The sequence below is a fragment of the Globicephala melas genome, chromosome 1, assembly GCF_963455315.2.
Source record: "Globicephala melas chromosome 1, mGloMel1.2, whole genome shotgun sequence".
NCBI classification, from domain to species: Eukaryota; Metazoa; Chordata; class Mammalia; order Artiodactyla; family Delphinidae; genus Globicephala; species Globicephala melas.
Window position 1 is genome coordinate 175,803,950 of NC_083314.1, and position 22,499 is coordinate 175,826,448.

The 22,499-nt window shown below is 38.8% G+C and overlaps 1 protein-coding gene across 4 annotated transcripts in view; it reads right to left on the reverse strand.

Annotated features, from left to right (window-relative positions):
- The window catches only part of SPEN (spen family transcriptional repressor), a 93,929-nt gene that overhangs the window by 37,387 nt on the left and 34,043 nt on the right, over window positions 1–22,499 (reverse strand). For 3 of the 4 annotated variants that reach the window (XM_030877423.3, XM_030877411.3, XM_060310742.1), the window contains exons 2-3: window positions 20,625–20,945; window positions 17,047–17,523 (exon numbers count right to left, since the gene is read on the reverse strand). In XM_030877423.3, the coding sequence (XP_030733283.2) occupies window positions 17,047–17,523; window positions 20,625–20,824 (677 nt within the window). In that variant the 5' untranslated portion in view covers window positions 20,825–20,945. Of the gene's footprint in view, window positions 1–17,046; window positions 17,524–19,364; window positions 19,514–20,624; window positions 20,946–22,499 lie in introns of those variants that run through there. The other variant, XM_030877446.2, reaches the window with a different exon arrangement.

Here is a 22,499-nt window from a genome sequence, read left to right on the forward strand (position 1 = left end):
GGCATGAAAAGATGCTCAACATGATTGTTACAGAAATTCAAATCAAAACAACAGCAAGGGTTTCCCTGGTGGCGCAGTGGTTGAGAGTCCGCCTGCCGATGCAGGGGACACGGGTTCGTGCCCCAGTCTGGGAAGATCCCACATGCCGCAGAGCGGCTGGGCCGGTGAGCCATGGCCGCTGGGCCTGCGCGTCCGGAGACTGTGCTCCGGGACGGGAGAGGCCACAACAGTGAGAGGCCCATGTACCTCAAAAAAAAAAAAAAAAAACAGCAAGATACCATTTCACACTCATTAGGATGGCTATTATCAAAAAACAGAATATAACAGTGTTGGCTAGGATGTAAAGAAACTGGAACCCCTGTGCACTGCTGGTGGAAAAGTAAAATAGTGTAGACACTATAGAAAACAGTATGGTAGTTCCTTAAAAACTTACAATTGCCACAATTATTCAGCAATTCCACTTCTGGATATATAACAAAAAGAACTGAAAGCAGGTACTTGAATAGATATTTGTTTACCCACATTCAGAGCATGTTTAACAGCCAAAAGGTAGAAGCAACCCAAGTATATAGCGACAGATGACTGGATAAACAAAATGTGGTATCTATATACAATGCAATATTATTCAGCCTTAAAAAGGAAGAAAATTCGGCCATACACTAAAACTTGTATGAACCCTGAGGACATTATGCTAAGTGAAATAAGCCAGTCAGAAAAGGACAAATGCTGTATGATTCAGTTTTTTTGAAGGAACTACAGCAGTCAAATTCATAAAGACAGAAGGAATAGTGGCATAGCCTGGGGCTGGGGCAGAGGAGAATGGGAGTTGTTTAACGGAAAGATGAAAGGGTTCTAGAGATGAACAGTGGTGATTGCTGCACCACAAGGTGAATGTACTTAATACCACTGAACAGTACACTTAAAAGTGGTTAAAATGGTAAACTTTAGGGCTCCCCTGGTGGCACAGTGGTTGAGAGTCCGCCTGCCGATGCAGGGGACATGGGTTCGTGCCCCGGTCCGGGAAGATCCCACATGCTGCAGAGCAGCTGGGCCCGTGAGCCATGGCCGCTGAGCCTGCGCGTCCGGAGCCTGTGCTCCGCAACGGGAGAGGCCACAACAGTGAGAGGCCCGCATACCGCAAAAAAAAAAAAAAAAAAAAAAGGTAAATTTTATGTTATTTTAACACACACAAACACACACATACAAACATGACCTAAGAAGTAAAGTACAAAATGAACTATTCTTCTTGGGACTTCCCTAGTGGCGCAGTGGATAAGACTCCGCACTCCCAATGCAGGGGGCCCGGGGTCCAATCCCCGGTGAGGGAGCTAGATCCCGCATGCATGCCGTGACTGAGAGTTCACGTGCTGCAACGACGGAGCCCATGTGCCAGAACTAAGGAGCCCATGGGCCACAACTAAGACCGGCTCAACCAAATAACAAATAAATGAATAAATTAATTATTTAAAAACAAATAAAAAAAAAAACAAAAATGAACTGTTCTTCTCTTTGCGCCTTAGAAAAAAATGAGATTCCAAACCAGTCAATGTAACAGGCTACCTGCTGGGTTTTGTCAATAAGGCTCTGCTGAATCAAAAGGTCTCACAACCTGGCTTATCAAGGTAAAAGTTCCTCAGAAATGATTTCAGAGAAATGAGTCAGCTCTAACTGGTGATTCTGCAACTACTGCAAAAGAAACGGGGAAAGCACTTTAGGACTCGACTGTATAAATGATAAATTAAACTCTTTAGAGCCAAAGTTAATGAAAAGTTGCCTAAATTCTTGGTATTTAGGATACTTATTGAGAAAAACTGTATTAATATATTAAACAGTGAAAACGCATTTTTTAAATTATGGAACCAATATTTTAACTTCAATTTTGTTTTGGTCCACATATTTCTTCTTCTATCATTAGAAACCACAAAGACTTCTAATGGGAAAAGATCTGATTTAAAAAATTATGACTAAATAAATTAAGAGTGAAACTGACAACAGAGGAAGTTTTTTTCTCCTAGTTTTTTCCATCATTTATCTGTTTTTTCTAATTGAAGTATAATTGATTTACAATGTTGTGTTAGATTCAGGTGTACAGCAAAGTGATTCAGTTATTTATATTCTCTTTTTCAGATTCTCTTCCACTATAGGTTACTACAAGATATTGAATATAGTTCCCTGTGCTATACAGTAGGTCCTATTGTTTATCTATTTTATATACAGTAGTGTGTATCTGTTAATCCCAAACTCCTAATTTATCCCTCCCCCCTCCTTTACCCTTTGGTTGCCATAAGCTTGTTTCTATGTCTGTGAGTCTATTTCTGTTTTGTAAGTTCACTCGTATCATCTTTTTAGATGCTACACATAAGTGATATCGTAAGATATTTGTCTTTCTCTCTCTGACTTACTTTGCTTAGTATAGTAATCTCTAGGTCCATCCACATTGCTGCAAGTGGCATTATTTCATTTTTTTTATGGCTGAGTAATATTCCTAAGTGTGTGTGTATAAGTCTTCTCTTAATAGAAACAGGTAGAAGCAGAAAGAGAGCCATAATCCACCAGCAGTATTTTTTCCTTTCACTGCAATCAGTTTTTATTGCTGATATAAAAAAAATAATTTATTTCCTAAGGATTTCTAAGTATAACAGAAAATCTAGACCTCAAAAATTAACTTTTCTTGAGTTCTAGTGGCCTTCCCCTGTGAGCATTTATAAATATCAAGCATGCCTAAACCTTAGACAGGTACTGGCTCCATTTCATAGGCAGATAAGATTAAACATGTTCAGTGTTCATGGTCACTAAAGTGGTGGCAAATTCAACCACAGTAATTAAAATAATTGGTTTTATTTATCTTCCTATTCTAAAGTCCAATAGTTTACATAAATGAAGGAAAAAACAAAATCATTAAAGACAGGTTTTTAAAGAGCACCTTATTTTGGTGGAAAATACTGTTTAAAATTAAGTGTAAATATTCTATGTGTGGTTATGCACAAGTAACTCTTTGGGATGCAATTACAGCTACAAGTTAATGTTTTAAGCTTACTACTATTTTTAGTAGAATTAAAAGGAATATGGAAATAGTTTATCTATAGGATGACTGCTGGATAATTAAAGGTTACCCAAAAAAAAGCCTGAAGGAATATTTTTCAGTCTTAAAAAGGAAGACAGGACCTTCCCTGGTGGTGAAGTGGTTAAGAATCCACCTGCCAACGCAGGGCACACGGGTTCGAGCCCTGGTCCGGGAGGATCCCACATGCCGCAGAGCAACTAAGCCTGTGCACCACAACTACTGAGCCCACATGCCTATAGCCCGTGTTCCACAACAAGAGAAGCCACTGCAATGAGAAGCCCAAGCACCGCAATGAAGAGTAGCCCCCGCTCGCCACAACTAGAGAAAGCCCGCGCACAGCAACGAAGACCCAACGCAGCCAAAAATAAATAATTAAATAAAATAAATTGTTTTAAAAAACACGGAAACTTAGACCTAATTTTAAAAAATATATATAGTTAAAATGGTAATTTCACATTATGTATATTTTTACCACAATTTTTTAAAAATTGAAGGCTTACAAGTTTTTGGCATTAAAAGCATAATTTCGTGGTTTCAAATCTAAGTATTCTAATAACAATAGCAAAAATGGAAAGCGGCTATGCTCTTATAAATCTATCACTAAGAATCGCGTGGCGTATTTGCTGGTGGGCTTTATGGGACTCTCAAAAATTCCCTAGTTAACTTTAAGAATTATTAAGATGATGGGTTAGCAGAGACCTAGTCACAAAGTGCAGCTTACCACTTTTTTTTTAAAACAGGTTTTTGGGGGCAGATATGTGATCAGATTCTGCTACTGACAGATTCTGCTAAGTACAAAATTCACAGAGGATAAAGTGAAAAAATTATTTTTCTACATATTCTGTGTCCAAAACACAGCCCTTAGGGCCAAGAGTACTTCTGTCTTAAATTCCAAAGAGCCTAGGCCTGCAGTGTCATTACATTCTTGGCAATCCCTTAAGACTCACAAAACCTGCTACTCAGGTAACTCAAAGCAAAAACCATCAAACATGCAGGCGCCCTAGAAGTAATAAGCAGATATAACACACCTGCCTAAGGAACAAGAAATCTTTCTGTATGGCAGCAAAGCCCTTAGAACATCCACGGGATGGATGCCTCACTCAAGGGACAAACTAGGAGAAATCTAAACTGTTAATTGTAACAGCGGGATTTCTTACTTCCTTAACCACATGCAGTATAAAAACTAGATATATTTCTTATATGAACAACTAAATGGTTTAAAAGGCATAAACCAAGAAAGCATACAGATCATGTGAAACCGTTCTGCTGTCGTTGTTGTTAAGTTCCAAATGGTTATGTACAAATGCCGTAGCCTTTACCAAATCTGCAAGTAAATTTGAACTTTGGGTTTTGCCTTTTTCCAATTTAACTTTGGTGCTAATTACATCTCCTTACTATCCAGAATAAAAAAGTTTGCTATTTCCCACTTCTGAACTCTTTGTTAAGGCAGCTCCATACTCAAGAGGTTAGAAGGGCACCTAACTCCCCACCAGGAAGCCTAAAGCCACCCACTGTTTGATGCACTTGTTTAATTATTTATAAATGACTTCAAATTACTCACTAAGAAACTCCAACCTAAAGTCCTTCTACTTAAACAACTCCTCTGCAGTTTCTTCCAGTGGAAACAAACACAAAGCTACACTCCAAATGGCTCCAACCACCATGACACAGCACATTCAGGAAGCTACTTTGCCCCTCCCCAAACAATCAAAAATAACATTCAAAGAACCATGGAACTCCCCAGGTGTGGTTACATAAATCATATCTAGAAGCAAGACGAGCATCTATAAAATGTGTGTCTTATTCTAATTCCAACATCAGAACTCCATGCCTGTTAATAGACACATTTTAAACCTCTATCAAAAGTATTAGCCATCGCTTCAAAATTACCTTCAGATTAAGGGGTTGCGTGTGTGGTTTTTTTTTTTAATTAAAAAAAATTACTCTGGTTAAGATGACTTAATTTTCTTCTTGGGGGATTAAACTAATTTATTTGGGGACTTAAATATTAAAGTTTTTCAACAGCTGAGACATTCCCTTGGCCACCCTGGAAATCAACATGCATTTTAATATTTTAGCCTAACCAATCCTAAATTTGTTAAAGACAGAATCTGCAAAATAGTTCAATATATATTTTAAGCTTACAAGTCCCAAGAACTTTTTCCATTAATCCATAATTTCAAAAGAGTAGAAGGGTGTTGAGAATAAAACAGTGGACTCTATTCTTTAAACAAAATGAAAAGCAGTAAATGGACACACAAATTACTCCATGACATTCTACTTTGACAGAGCTCATTTCTATTCTGTGCTGTCCAACAGAAATTTAATAGAAGTCAAAAATGTAATTTTAAATAGCCACACTTCAAAAAGTAAGAGACTTTTACCCACTGGTGGTCCAGTGGGTGAGAGTCTGCATTCCCAATGCAGGGGCCAGGGTTCAATCCCTGGTCGGGGAACTAGATCCCACATACATGCTGCAACTAAGAGATCCACATGCCGCAACTAAGAGGTCTGCATGCCGCAACTAAACATGCCGCAACGAAGATCGCAAGTGCTGCACTAAGATCCGGCACAGCCAAAATAAATTAAATGTAAAAAGTAAGAACAGGTGAAATTTAATAACGTATTTTATTTAATGTAATATACTTGAAATATTATCTCAACATAAAAACCAGTAATACTTTTTTTTGTGTGCTATATCATCAAAATTCTGTATTTTTAAAAATAGTTCTACTGGGGCTTCCCTGGTGGCACAGTGGTTAAGAATCCTGCCAATGTAGGGCACAGAGGTTCAATCCCTGGTCCAGGAAGATCCCACACGCCGCGGAGCAACTAAGCCCAAGTGCCACAACTACTGAAGCCCACGCACTCTAGAGCCTGTGAGCCACAACTACTGAGCCCGCGTGCCACAACTACTGAAGCCCATGCGCCTAGAGCCCATGCTCCGCAACAAGAGAAGCCACCGCAATGAGAAGCCCACGCACCACAATGAAGAGTAGCCCCTGCTCGCTGCAACTAGAGAAAGCCCGCGCACAGCAACAAAGACCTGACGCAGCCAAAAATAAATAAAATTTTTAAAAATATAAAAAATAAATAAAAAAGGGGCTTCCCTGGTGGCGCAGTGGTTGAGAGTCCGCCTGCCGATGCAGGGGACGCGGGTTCGTGCCCCGGTCTGGGAAGATCCCACATGCCGTGGAGTGGCTGGGCCCGTGAGCCATGGCCACTGAGGCTGCGCGTCCGGAGCCTGTGCTCCGCAACGGGAGAGGCCACAACAGTGAGAGGCCCGCATACAGCAAAAAATAAATAAAAGTATACAGTAGTTTTTAGTATATTTATGGAATTATGCAATCATCACCATAATGTAACTTTGGTACATCTGCATTGCCCCAGAAAGAAACCTCATACCTATTAGCAGCACTCTCCATTCTCTTCCATCCTCAGCCTTGGTAACCACTAATCTACTTTCTGTCTCTGTAATTACCTATTCTAGACATTTTACATAAAGAGAATCATATGATTTGTACCATCTTCTTTCACTAAGCATTTTTTTGAGGTTCATCCATGTTATAGTGTGGATCAGTACTGGTGCACAGACTAGCCAAATTTCAAGCACTCAACAGCCACATGTGGCTAGTGGATACAGTACTGGACAACCTAGTTCTAGAACCAGAAAGCTCCCCAATAAACAAGCATATCAGCCTTAAATAAGAGACCATGTTAGGAACTTCCCTGGTGGTCCAGTGGTTAGGATTCCAAGCTCCCAATGCAGGGGGCCCAGGTTCGATCCCTGGTTGGGGAAATAAGATCCCACATACCGCAACTAAGCTCAGGTGCCACAACTACTGAGCCCATGTGCCACAACGAGAGAGCCCTCATGCCACAACTACTGAGCCTGTGCACTCTGGAGCCCATGCATCACAACTAGAGAGAAGCCCACAAGCCACAATGAAAGATCCCATGTGCCGCAACTAAGACCCAACGCAGCCAAATAAATAAATATTAATAAATAAATTAATTAAATTAAAAACAGTGTAACTCAGATTCTTAGGAAAAACCAACTCTGTTCTGCAAAGTTAATTTTAAAATATATTTCACTATCTTGTCTACCTGGAAAGAGGAAGTTCATTCATCCTACAAAGTAGACTTTTAGGAAGACGTTCCACAGAAATGACTTTATACAATTTGTAGCAGCAGGAAACCCTAACAGCATTTAGATTAAGTAATGACTAATAATTTAAGTAAATAAATTATCAGAGGGTGCTCTTTCCGTTTTCTCACAGGAGAAGCAATCACAAAACTATCCTTTAGGGCTTCCCTGGTGGCGCAGTGGTCGAGAGTCCGCCTGCCGATGCGGGGGACACAGGTTCATGCCCTGGTCCGGGAAGATCCCACATGCCGCAGAGCGGCTGGGGCCGTGAGCCATGGCCGCTGAGGCCGCGCATCCGGAGCCTGTGCTCTACAACGGGAGAGGCCATGGCAGTGAGAGGCCCACATACTGCAAAAAAAAAAACAAAAAAAACCACCTACCCTTTATAGATAAAGGTAAGCACTTAGGTTGTAGTCTAAGACACAGATTTTTTTTAAAAAATTAAGGAGAGGGTGTGGGTAATGAAATCTTGGCTAATTCTGAGCTTCAGAAAATGCTAATGTTTATTTTAAAATGAGAACACCACATTTTCCTTTAGTTCTGTGCATGGATGATCCCTTTGTTCAGGGCAGGGTAAAATTATATCATGACTTCTGAGAATTACCATAGAAGGCCTCCAAGTGAAAACAACCCAAAAAGGATAAAAGAGAATAACAAGGTCTCTGAAACTGCTCTGAGCAAACTTTCACTGTAAGTAAAAAAGACTAACAGAGGTTTCAATGTCATTCCAAAAGTTTAAAACATAAGCAAGGTTATAGGAACTTACATTTTCTATATAGCCCTGGCGCTGATAAAGACAAAAATAAATGTACCCCTTTATTTGTGGCTTTAATATTTCTTAGTGACTTCTGAGTGTTCTCTGATCAGGAATTAGGACACGTTTAACTCCCTTGTCAAAGAGGAAAGCTGACAGAGAGGCTATGCACAAAGCAGTCATGACACTAAAAATATGCCAATTTAAGCATTTTTTAAAGAGTTTGCTTCTAAATCAAATACAATCTAGCATAGCATTTTTAATTTTAAAGTTTGTTGTTTAGGACTTTAATGTGAATTACTTTTTGTTAATTTTTAAGGCAACATTTTAAAAATTTACTTCAAGGTTAAATTAAAACTCACAAGATACCAAGTCACAAGTTTACCCCAGAAACCTATTTTCATTCCTTCCACCTAACAATCAATCAAACCAAAATAAACTCCAGCACAACCCCAGCGGAAAGAATGAAAAGGGGCATGGGAGAGAGTTCTTTACTGCAAACAGACTAACAACTAAAAGCAAGTTCCCAGGGAACTTTGGTAATTAATTAATTTTTTGGTAATAAATTCTTTAATACTAAACGCAGACCATGCTGTGATGTACCCAAGCAGCAGCATGACAGAAGCTGTTTTTCCAGCCTTAGTTTCTAAGGGGCATAAGACAGAAAGTTACAGTTAAAGCAAGGGAGTAATAAGGGAAAGATGCACTGAAAATAGTAGCATTCACACCAGCTTCCAGCCTTCGGCTCCTCAATCCTTTATTTGAAGTGCCTCCTTCCCATGAACAAACCCAGGTTAACTGGCACCCACTTCACAGCCTCTACTCCCCTAAGCAGCCGGTCACAGTGCGCAAGCCCCACTCCCTGGGCTGAGGGCCAGGCAAAAACTCTGGCAAAATAAGGAAGCCTCTGGGAGGTGGCAAGCAGCCAACTCAAACTGGATGATTCCAGTTTAGTCTGGTTTCAGTCACAAACAAGCAGTTCCTAGCTTTCCCCACCATATTCAGAGGCACTGGCTGCTCAGGCGGCGCACAATGAACTCTCCTCATTTATTCTCAGATCTAAGCCTACCTCATTCTCATTTCCCTAGCAGCAGAGGCTCGAAATGAAAGCAAGGTTCCCAGTACAGCAAATATGGGTCAGTCCCGCACTTGTTTCCGAAGCCAACTGCCCATTCCGCACAGAATGCTAAAACTGGCAACAACTACACCTCTCAAAAGCCTTACTGAAATGCTGTACTTGACAAAAAAGGAAAACCAGAAAGGAACTAGTCTGATTTATAAATCTCCATAATGAAAGTTAAGCCCACCAGAGCAATTAGAAAGCAAACACTTCCATTTTCCATATTTAGCACAAAAAAAGGCTTGGCTGGCTAACATGACCCCAAAAGGCAGAAGTGTGTAGCTTGCTGCCCAGTAACAAACTCTACAGTAGCCTACAAAGGAATGTTGTTTCCAAAATATGGGCTCTTCATTTTGCCTGCCACTGATGAGAATGGAAAAGAATACTACCAATAAAATAAAAATAAAAATAGGGACTTCCCTGGAGGTCCAGTGGTTAAGACTCACGCTTCCAATGCAGGGGGCACGGGTTCGATCCCCGGTCGGGGAGCTAAGATCCCACATGCCGTGCGGTGCAGCCAAATAAATAAAAATAAAAATTTATGTATACATTAATATATATGGGGGGTGTATTTCTCTTCAAAGCACACACGGCTAAACAGAAATTATCTGTCTACTATTCATTATTATAGATAAGATCACCTTTGATGCTAAAACTTCAGACAAACGTGTTTTTATGAGTAAGCACTGCAATGATCACCAAAAAACCCACTAATTATTAACTCCTTTAACAACTTTAAGAAACTGACTCTTACTTCATATATGTATTTGTTAAAACTGGTGCCATATCTGACAGGTCTAGCACGTAATATATATCGTAACAAATTATACAGCCAGGTAATAAAATGAGCATTCCTTCCCCCAATCAACATTCTAAATAAGCAGACTTTAAGAGAAATGGAAAGTACACTGTCACTATCACTCTGATACATGCATTGCAACCTTATCCAATAACCACCGGGAGCTACATTTTCAGCTTCATCCATGTTCTTCCACAAAGCTTCAGAATGACAGCAATTTTGAAAATTTTTCTATATGAATTTGAAAGGAAGTCCTCTTTCATAAACTAAATGAACTGCAAAACTTCCTCATGAAATCAGACAAAAGGATATTTGAATAAAATTCCCCCTCTAAGAAATCTAAAACATCTAGATCAGGACTTCCCTGGTGGCGCAGTGGTTAAGAATCCTCCTGCCAATGCAGGGGACACGGGTTCGATCCCTGGTCAGGGAAGATCCCACAAGCCATGGAGCAACTAAACCCGTGCACCACAACTACTGAGCCCACACGCCACAACTACTGAAACCCGCACACCCTAGAGCCCGTGCTCTGCAACAAGAGAAGCCACCGCAATGAGAGGCTGCGCACCACAACGAAGAGCAGCCCCCGCTCACCGCAACTAGAGAAAGCCTGCCCGCAGCAACAAAGACCCAATGCAGCCAAAAATAAATAAAAATAAAACGTCTAGATCATTCACAAAATGATTAGTAGAATTGGTCTTTGTTAAAAAAGAAAAAGATTAGGGACTGTCGTCGTGTTAATCCTTATTTAGTTAAAAGGGTCACATTCCCTTTTAACTTTTAACTGTTGTAAAAATCCAGAATTTGGTCAATATTCTAATTACTATTTAACTATAATTCAGGTAAAATATTCTTATATTGTCTAACAGAAAAAAATTAATACGGTTATAGACAACTTTTGATATATTTAATTTATGTATTTATTTATTTTTGCCGTGCGCGAGCCTCTCACTGTTGTGGTTTCTCCCGTTGCGGAGCACAGGCTCCGGACACATAGGCTCAGCAGCCATGGCTCATGGGCCTAACTGCTCCGCGGCATGTGGGATCTTCCCGGATCGGGGCACGAACCCGTGTCCCCTGCATCGACAGGCAGTCCCTCAACCACTGCGCCACCAGGGAAGCCCTGATATATTTTACTCAAAACATATAAAAGAAATATACAAACAAGTTCTACAAATAATACCAGCAATAAGAAATACTTTTCATTTCCCTTTCAATAAAAAGTAATTATTCTAATGCAAAGCTAATATACTGGACAAGAGATGGGCATAAAGCATGCCGTTATCTTAATACGGCATCAGAGTTGAAAAGTCTGATTGCCTGCAGGTCTATAGGCTTTTCTTATTACATTAAACAAACACCACAAAGACTATTTCACATGCTAGTTTTCCTGTCCTGGAACTGATACTGTATGTGTGTCTTTTTCTCCCACTTCCTGTCTCCAAGCTTCTTCCTTATATATTCCAACATATGAACCCAGGCCCTGGGCAGTGAAAGCATGGAGTCCTAACCACTGGACCACCAGGGAACTCCCTACATAGTTTTTTTGTTTTTTTGTTTTGTTTTTTTTTTTGCGGTACGCGGACCTCTTACTGTTGTGGCCTCTCCCGTTGCGGAGCACAGGCTCCGGACGCGCAGGCTCAGCGGCCATGGCTCACGGGCCCAGCCGCTCGGCGGCATGTGGGATCTTCCCGGACCGGGGCACGAACCCGTGTCCCCTGCATCAGCAGGCAGACTCTCAACCACTGCGCCACCAGGGAAGCCCAACATACAGTTTTTAAATCAACTTATTTCAATTCTTAAAATCTACTTAAGAAGAAAGCTTGCTCTAAAATTCTGATTTTTTCAAACAGGTAAACTAAGCACAATTTAAGGCCACAGGGCTTACTGAAAGCCACAGAGACAAGAGACAATGAGATGTCACCCACTACAGTTATTTTCATGTAGTTTTTCTGTGCTTACTCCTACTACATTTATTTTAAGCGTTTCCAACTAAATGCCTATTTCTGTGATTAGAAAGAATGAAAGTCTGTAGTTACTTGACATATTCTTCTTTAGACAAACCAAAAGGATTCAGAGGAACAAAAAGAAAAAGGCTGACAAGACACCTCCAAAATTTTTAAGGGGGCAGAAGATGGGGTTGCCTTTGATAAAACTGTAAAGATGCACCTAGCCATAGATGCCCAGGTTAATTTAATTACATGTTAACTCTTAATTAGACATATGTAGATTTTGTTTTGGATTAGCCACAGCCAATGTTTAATCCAAACTGGCTCTATTTTTGGGACTCCATACAACCAGCTATTTTATTTCATAAATTCGGTGCAAAAATAAGCAATATATGTTAAACAAATAGATGGCTGAATATAAACTCAAAAGTTAACTTTAGGACTTCCCAGACGATCCAGTGGTTAAGACTCCGCACTTCCAATGTAGTGGGCACAGGTTCGATCCCTGGTCGGGGAGCTAAGATGCCACATGACTCACAGCAGGGCCCCCCTCCCCAAAAAAAAGTTAACTTTATCTAAACTGAAAGAAGATTTAGGGAAGTAATCTACTGAGGGGGAAGGGATAAAATAAGAAAAGGTCTTGGATTATCCAAATCTCAACTCCCTCCCATTACTTTTTCATCCATTTCCCCTCATTCATTCTGTAAACCTTTACAGGATATAGAATCAAGGGCTAACTGCAGCTCCAAAGGAGCCAGGACCCCTTTTCAGCAATCTGGTGAAGTCTATGGACTCCTTTTCAGAATAATGTTTCTAAATGCATAAAATAAAATAAATAGGAATTAAATGGAAACAAATTATACTGACACAGTTATTAAAATGTTTTAAAATTTTGTGATATAGTAATGTCTTTATTAACATTAAATAACAATACCTAACACTGAGTTTAATAACAATTTCCCACTCATGATTAATATAAGCCCAATTTTGAGATCTCTGCAACTATAATAATCATAAATTACCTGTGTATTTATACTGAGAACAAAGTCAGTCATACTGCTAATCTACTTTTTGTTGGCTACTTTCATATAATGGGAGGCAATGCTTAATTCACTTTCAGGTTAGTGAAAAGATGTAATTTTTTCCCCTGCATCTAAATTCAGGGACCAAAAAAATAATAATAATAAAATTTAAAAAGGGAATTCCATGGCAGTCCAGTGGTTAGGACTCCGCATTCTCACTGCTGAGGGTCTGCGTTCAATACGTGGTCAGGGAACTAAGATCCCACCACAAGCTGCGCAGCACAGCCGGAAAAAAAAAAGGTTCAGGGACCCTGAGCCAGCCTAATCATCTTTGGCTGTGATCAAAGTAAACAACGGAGGGCTTCCCTGGTGGCGCAGTGGTTGAGAGTCCGCCTGCCGATGCAGGGGACACGGGTTTGTGCCCTGGTCCGGGAAGATCCCACATGCCGCGGAGAGGCTGGGCCCGTGAGCCATGGCCGCTGAGCCTGCGCGTCCGGAGCCTGTGCTCCTCAACAGGAGAGGCCACAACAGTGAGAGGCCCGCGTACCACAAAAAAAAAAAAAAAAGTAAACAACGGAGAAACAAATCTCAATTAAAATTACTTTAAGATAGTAGGAAAGGATATTATGAACTAATTTAATTTCAATAAATTCTTCAACTCCTGTAGCCTGAATTAAAACAAATTCTTAACAACATGATAGAAAAAAAGAACTGATAGGGAACTACAGAAATAAAATACGTTCAACTTCAATCAAGGACTTAAAATAAATGCTTCTGTGGAATTTATGTATTTAAATTTTTATGTTGAAAAGCAAAGGGACTCCCTAAATGACCAAGGCAGAGAAAGAAAACAGACATACAGCAGCACAGGGCTGCACACAGGAAAGTGTGTAACATTAAGCCCCCCTCCTCCCCCAAACTTCTCACCAGCTAAATACTGTGAATAGTTTGGCAGAAACATTAAGTGTATCATTTATAAGGACTTCACAACTAGACTCTCATCAATCCCACATTTAGTCATCTGAAATGCACTGCTAGGAATCTGTTCACCAAAGCTGTAACAATTAAGGGGGATGGAGGATGATTAATTTCCCAGTCATACAGACAGAATACAAACTTGTTTTTATAGCTAAAACAAGCTATATTTTGTCTACTATTACATGTTGCTTTTAAACATTTTTAAGGACTTGGAATGTCACCATTTCACAATCAAGTTTTAGAGATTACAAAAAAGAACTTAGTTCTTCCAAAGGGCATTAAACATTCTGAGTTGACATAACACCTCAAAATAGTACATTCTAAAATCAATATAATTATAGAGGAAAAGAGGACATCTGATAAAAGGGGGGATGAACCCAGGGATAATGGATATACTCTGAACACCAAAGGATTTTATTTCTCTGTACTTGCTTCAATCACAATATAATGACCAAATCTTTTAACTATTTACATCAATTTTGCTTTTACCTTCCTATTAGCTAAGAACTGTATCTAAGTATTTCAACTATTTGAACACGTACTCAGAGAAGGGCAATAAAAACACTTGGTTGGCTCTGCAATGTGCACAAAGGAAGACCTGGCCCTGTTCTTACAGGATGACACCAAAAGGCTCATCATTTGGTCATATCTTCAAAAAAAATTGATGCTGTTTTTCATAAATCAACATAATCTGATTCTTAATACAATGTCCCTTCCGCTTTTCCCAAGTTAGGAACTCTCATAGTCCAAGTTTGTCTTCTCCGAAATACTGGAAGAGTCTCCTAACTGGAATCTCTGTCTTTCCTATTCTAAGTTCCCAGATGCCTTCCTAAAGCAGATCTCAACAAGATATTTCCCTTCTCAATCCTTCAACGGCTCATCTCTGCATAAAGAAAAAAACCCAAAAACATTAGCGTGGTTAAGTCATACTAAATTATTTGCTGTTCTCAAAACATTCTTCCACCCACTCGTATCTCTTCAAGTTGTTCCTTCTGCTCACAATGTTCCCTGTCTAGCCTAAAATTCGTCTCTTCTTGTTGAAGAGAAGAATACATATCCTTCACAGCCCTAAATCATAAAAACTGCCAGCCCTAAGTATGGATCAGGCAGCTGACAGAAGAGAAAATATCCTCTACGGTTGTAATTTAGTCCCCATGTAGATTTTCCAAGCTCATCCTGCCTTTGTGGCAGTTATCTTTCTAAATGTAAATATTCAGAAGCATATAACTGTTTCTTTTGATTATGTAAACAGGGAATTATCTCCATCAAATTCATCAGATCACCTATGGGTTCCAGCTTCTGAGCCCACAATGCCAAGGGCCAGATCTCAAACCACTGTAACTCCCACCAAAGTACAATGCCATCCTGAAAGCCGTGAATTATGTTTCACCTCTAACTTCTACACTTCCACAATTGGTTGACTTCTCAAAAAGGTTTGATCCAGTGGAATGCAGTGCCATTCCTTTAATGAGGTAGGTTTGGGGAAAATGACTAAAAACTTGAGTATCTTAGACAATTCTACGTAGAAGAAAGTGAATCATGACAAGATTTTATAATCAGTTTATAGAATTCAAATGAATACTGTCAATCATTTAACTCAATAATATACCAAATGAAATCAAAAGTTAAGGGTTTTACCCATGTCACAGAGCTGCAAAGCTGAAGCCAGAAACTAACTCTCCTGACTTCCTAAACTAAGTGCTTGTTTCATTATAATATGCTACATCTTCTAGAATGTTTGAATTATATCTAGATAGAGATATAAAATGTTTCCATTTATTATTTTGAATTTGAAAATTTAGGAGGCCTAAAAGGAGCCATTTATCAATTCCATGATCATTTACTTTCCTTAAATTAATTCTAAACAGGCAATACTAAAGGAAAAATAATCTGGGCATTTTTAATCAGGTTGAAGAATCTGTATCTTGCAAATTTAAAACACACACCACCTGGGACTTCCCTGGTGATCCAGTGGTTAAGAATCGGCCTCGCAATGCAGGGGATGATGGTTGGATCCCTGGTCGCGGAACTAGGATCCCACATGCCTCGGGGCAACTAAGCCCTCACACGCCCCAGCTACTGAGCCTGCGCGCTCTGGAGTCCTCGCAACACAACTAGAGAGAAGTCAGCACGCCGCAACGAAAGATCCCATGTGCCGAAACTATGACCCAACGCAGACAAAAAATAATAAATAAATAAATAATATACACACCACCTAAATTTAAAACTAGAATATCTGAGATTAACAGATTGAATAACAATCACTAGAAATGGGAAATACTCAAAAGACTATCAACATGTGAAGTACTGAATAGCAGTAATAATTATAGCTAGCAGTTATTAAAGGTTGTATTTATTTAACATATATGGGTATCAAGCTAAGCACTTTACATATTTCTTCATTTTAATATTCAAAATAACTTTATGAAGCATGGTTCTTATAAAAGATGAGAAAGCTGAGTCCTAGAGAGCTTAAGTAACTTGTCCAAAGATTGTAAAAGTAGTATACTGTCTACCTTGATCTATTATTTTTCAAAACCCATATACCTAACTTCTAAGCTGTTTCTTGTTAAGATTATTTTCAATTTATTATTTTCATCTTTGGAATAAAACTCCTTTGTAAAAAAAATTCCCAACTAATGAAATGAGCTTACTCAGCCTTAGTGAACAGCAAAGTTACAACCTGAATTTAAAGAAAGCTTTCCTACTTGCTTATAAATTGACTACCATCTTGATGTTAAAATTAGTTAAAATATACGTAAGTTCATTTATACATTGATAATAAGTGTGTCAAAAATATATTTCACCAATACATCTTTACCCAAATAGCGCTTTTACAAATTTTCAACCAAATAATAGAAATAGTATTATATACCTAAGAAATTAAGAACTTTTAAAAGTTCATTACGTGGCACAAGATTTGTTTCATACAAGTAACGTTACTACTTTTCTTCCTTTTTGGCAATTTTAATGTTGAGCAACTGGAGAATGAAACAGTATTTGCAAATCATCATTTAGCTTTAAGTACTTGGGAGAATGGTTAATTCAATGGCCACAATGCTAATCAAAGTTTCTTCATTCATTATATACATGATCCAAGATTACTTTCTTTTAAAAATATTACTATACTAAAAATCAGTACCACTGAAAGTAGCAAATTTGTAACAATTTATTCAACAGCTCATCTGTTACAACAAAAGGCTGTTAACCTACCTGTCACTGCTGGTACTACTGCTGCTGCTGATTGAATCACTACTGGAGGATCTACTCCTAGAGCCGCTGCCGCTAGGGGACCTTGCGGGTCTAGACGCTTGGCTAGCCAGCCTCTGAGGAGACTGATTTCTAGACTGGGATGAATGTGGTGAGCGACTCCTGCTGTGCTGGTAATTCCGCTCTGGCCTTCTGCCTCGTACCTCCCGGGTAATATCATCCCTGTAGATATCCCTGTGTACCACACTGGGCAGTGTAAACTGCTCCCGAGCCCTAGGTTCGTATCGGGGATCATGAGCATCAAAACGGTTTGGACTTCGACTCCGAGAAGTATAATAGAGCCCATGTTGTAAAGTCCGCTCGCGAGGATCTCTATAGTAATCCTGATCGTAATGTCTTGTCCGATCAAATCCTCCCGTCCCCCGTTCATGGTGTCCATAGGCACTATGTTCATAAGCACGCTCCCTGTTATCTGAAGCCCTGCATTTAGGAGGGGGGGAAAAATATTTAATCAATCAGAAAGGGGAAAGCAAAACTAAAAGCAAGTCATGCAAACATTCACTTGAGCATTGTCTTTGTCTTTGCACCTGGTCATTTTCTAAACAGCATTAACCTACTTAGTAAGCAAACACTAATAAGCTTAACATTTTACTTGACTCCAAAACTTATTTTCACAGCTGAGAAATCACTGTTGTAACTGTATATTGGACTTTCATGACTAGTGTTCTGCAAGTCAGTTGTTCTTTTTATTAGGGATTTTCTGGCTTATAAACAGAAATATACATATGCCATCTCCTTTTTATTTTAAATTTAATGGAACAAGAAGAGACTTTCATTTTAATATGAAAGTTTTCTATACTTTCATCTGATTAAAATATATACCAAACTTTATTTACTTTGCAAGTGTATTTCAGGCAAAATTTCCATGATAGATTTCTCACACAGACATGAAAGCCCCATTGCAATGCATGCCCATGTCCCAGAAATAGGAGGGCATTTTCAAAGAAGTACAGAAAAAAATGTTAAGTGTAACTTTTTCTTATTAACTTTCAACTTCTTGGGTAATTATAAAAATTACTAAATTATGTAAATTGTTGTGCCCAAACAATCACATTTAATAATGGAATTTTAAAAAGAAAATCAAACCAAAAAACCACTTGGGATATAAAAATATTGGGCTGCCACATGCTATTCTATGATGAACTTAACTAATTAAAGAATAATGGTTATTTTATCTTCTTGTGCTATCAAATTCCACATAATTTTTAAAATGCCTATTCCATGATTCAATGTGTTAATATATTACTTAATGGTTACAGGAAATATATTCTCTTAGGGTTCAGCTATATTCAAATTGCCTCTGATGAAATAAGTCAACTTGGGAAACCGTTAAGATACGCTAAAAACTGCTATTAGCAATGGTTTAACTTTAAAAAATCTTCCTGTAGGGCATGAATACTTGTCAATCGAAGAGTACAAAAACTGTTGCATGTACAATTACACACATGCAATTACGTATTAATATTAAAAACCGATTCCAATCCTACAAAGAAATCTTAAGTTCTCTACTTAAGAGAGTTCCTAAAAGACAATTTCACTTGAATCTCAAACATGAGGTTGAGTCTCTTCTCAACCTCACCTTTGGGTCTATCTTCTATCAAAAGTGATTAAGGAATTATGAAAGACATAGAAGAATTAGAATCTCTCCAATAAAGAATATGTGGCAAAATCTTACAACTAATACTATGTCCCCAATACGTGCTTAGATTCCAAATCTCTCCACTAACCTTCATTTTCACCCACCATTTCACTTAGCAACCATACCTTCTCCTAGGCTGTTTTTTTCTTTTTACTGCTATTATTAAAAGCAACTGGCATGGCAAAAATTCAGTATTATCTTTCCTACTTAAATATATTAAATGACTTTCTCCTTTTTTATTCACTATTTCTGGAATTTGAATAGATATTTCAACTTCTAACAAACAAGAGGTGTTCCTTTGAGACAAGAGAAAATTTCATAAATAATTCCATTAGTACCCTATCAAATGTTAATCAGTAAGAGCTGTTATTAATGATATAACAGAAGCAACAGGCAATAGTTCTAGGAGAATTACTGTTACAGCTGATATTTTATAAATATGCAAAGTTCTTAACCATTAGGAAGATATAGAAGGCAGGCACAGAGCTAGCAGAGCTGAAATCTAATAGCTATTCTTTGATTCATCTATTAGTACTAAATGATTCTAGAGTTAGTGGGAAAAAAAGAAAGTTTGACTTGGGTTAGGAGAGGGGCTAATATACACAGGTCAGGACATACCAACCTTTTCCAAGTGTGGAAACACGACCTATAATCCCAATTAAATCTAGGGAGAGAATTGTGAACATAACTTCCCCAATTTTGGCCCCTCTTATGGGGGTAATCCACCTTCTTAATGGGTAAGGGTGTCAAATGATATTTAGATGAACCACAAGGAAAAAAAAAATCTTAATGACCAGACAAAATAATTCCACTGGAAGCAAGCAGTCCCAGACAAACTGTAACTCTCAAACCCCCAGACTTCTTTCTTGAGATAGCAGAAAATTATAAATTGATCCACATTCACAAAAATGTCCAGCCCTAAGTATGAATCAGGCAGCTGACAGAAAAGGAAATATCCTCTACAATTCCACCAAATGAGGAAGGCACAGTTGCTCGCCAACAGTTCACCTTTGTAGCCATCCAGCACAGTCAATTTTGATTGCTGTATCCACAACTGATCGTCACCATATGTTCAAAGCTAAAGTACCTTTAATTGGACAGCAACTTGCTTAAGAAACAAGATAGTAATCCTCTTCTCCTGGGCTAATGGAATCTTGACTGCACGACATCCCATACATTCCAGCAAACAGAAAAGAATGGCTATATTCCAGGATTTAGGAACGTCCATCATCTCAATTTTTCCCCATTCCATCAAGGAGTATAATTCCAACATGGAAACTGTGTAGATCCAAAATGGAAAAATGAAGCATTGCCTTCACTCTTCTTCATCCAAGTACACATTTCCAGGTTAAAGTATTGTTTGTAGAATCCAAGAGGTTGAATCATATGGTCTGCTAGGTTTTTTGGTGACAATCCAATTCGTTTGTACACTTTGTGTAGTGAAAACTGAGAAGCAGATATCAAATTCTAAAAGAATCTGTAGGCTCTAATATTCCAGAAATATTCCATATAGTACAACCACAAAATCTGTAGCCAAGTAGCTCCATCAGGTAGAAGGGATATATCCAAGGAAAGACTTAACATTATCCAAGAGAAGGAATAATTAATTCTAGAAGACAGGTAACTCCAAAAATGATGCTGCAATATAAAATCTTCCACCACTTTATATCTCAGGAGTAGATATCCAACCAGCTGCAGGAAATATCCTCTACGATTCCATAAGATACCAGCCACTGGGATAGAAATCACTTCCGTTTCCAACCCAAAATAGGAAACATTGAGAATGCCCAAAACTTTAAATCCATCTGGGGCCCCTAAATACGAGTTTCTGTTTCACCATATCAAATACAAAATACCTGCCTACAGAAACCTTGGAACTTACCCATCAAGTCTCCGCTCATAACGTCCTTCTCGTGCATGAAGTGATGGTGGGGGGCCATAAGCAGGCCCTCCACCACCTCCTCTGAACCCAGAAACCTCTCTACTACGAGATGCTATGGAAACTGTATCATCCAATCCCCGAGCAGCGCTCGGAATGGTGCCTGGTTCATTATAATCCGTGCGTAGGTCTCTATCTCCCATTTTGTTGACTGAGTTGTGAGCCTTCTGTGCACTTTTGATGTCCACAAAATCCACAAAGGCAGCCACTCCTCCTTCAGAACCCCTCTTGGGGAGAATTTTGACACTTTCCACGCGGCCATATCTGAAAAAAAATAAAGTCAACGTTATTGTTGCATAGTAATAATTTTCCAAAAATAGTTTTAAAAACTGTTTGTTATTTTTAAACAATTTACATTATGCATGTATGGGGGAGGGGTTGCAAGTTAATTTAAAATGGCTTTTAAACTCACATTTTTCTTTTTTGAGGCAAATATTTACAAACATTTTTACCACATTATTTTATTGCTCTAACTTTTTAAATATAGTATTTACTATAAACTGCCTTTTACCTTCCTGGAACACTTAGCTGAAATGACTCTCAGAAGTTTTTAGGCATTTTTACATTCTAAAAAAGGATATTATACCTAAGATAATCCAAGTAACTTACCAATCTTAAGAGATTTTCATTAAAGTAAAAACTGTAGCTAAAAATGGCTATTTTACAGATCTCATTTTAATTTAATTCATTAAGTGAAAATGATCTTAGTGAAAAAATGAGATGACTTCAAACACTCCTTACTGGAAGGCAAAATAAATTCAAATATTTTGTGCATTTGCGTCTAGTTTTTAATGTAATCTTTTGCCGTTTAATTCTCTTTTCCAGGGGATTAAAAGAAAAAGTGTTAAAATTTATAATTTATGTATAATTGTTATTTATATAAATTAATAAATCAGAAAATCTTTTGACAGGTTCTTATGTATACTTATAATTTGGCATTTTAGAAAGAAGGGCACAGCACTTTTAAATATAGCACTCTTACATGCTGACAATCCAAGATCATAATTTTTTTCTTTTTTTAAAATTTATGGCTGCATTGGGTCTTCGCTGTTGTGCACAGCCTTTCTCTAGTTGTGGTGAATGGGGGCTACTATTTGCTGCAGTGCATGGGCTTCTCATTGTAGTGGCTTCTCTTGCTCTGGAGCACAGGCTCTAGGCACACAGGCTTCAGTAGTTGTGGCACACAGGCTCAGTAGTTGTGGCACACGGGCTTAGTTGCTCCGCGGCATGTGGGATCTTCCTGGATCAGGGCTCGAACCCGTGCCCCCTGCATGGGCAGGCGGATTCTTAACCACTGTGCCACCAGGGAAGTCCCCAATATCATAATTTTACACTTCCCCTGAAGAAGCTGACAACATTATCAGAAAGCCGAACTTTCCTTTTACATCCTACAGTATGATTTAAGTTATTACCTCTCAGAAGGGAAACATAATCCTAAAATGCAGTTTCATCAGGCCACTGAACTAGATGTAACGAAATTACTTGGCGTAAATTAACTGATGAACGGATCTCTTAAATTCGGGGGAAAAATAGAAACTGAAATAGTTCTTTCCATACAAACATTAAAAAAAATACCTTCCAATGTATCTGACAAAGGACTTGTATCTAGAATATAAGAAATCTTACAACTCAACCCATTTTTTAAAAATAGGGAAGATGGGCTTCCCTGGTGGCTCAGTGGTTAATAATCTGCCGGCCAATGCAGGGGGCACGGGTTCGAGCCCTGATCTGGGAAGATCCCACATGCCACGGAGCGGCAGCTGCTGAGTCTGTGCTCTGGAACCTGTGAGCCACAAGTACTGAGACTCACGTGCCTAG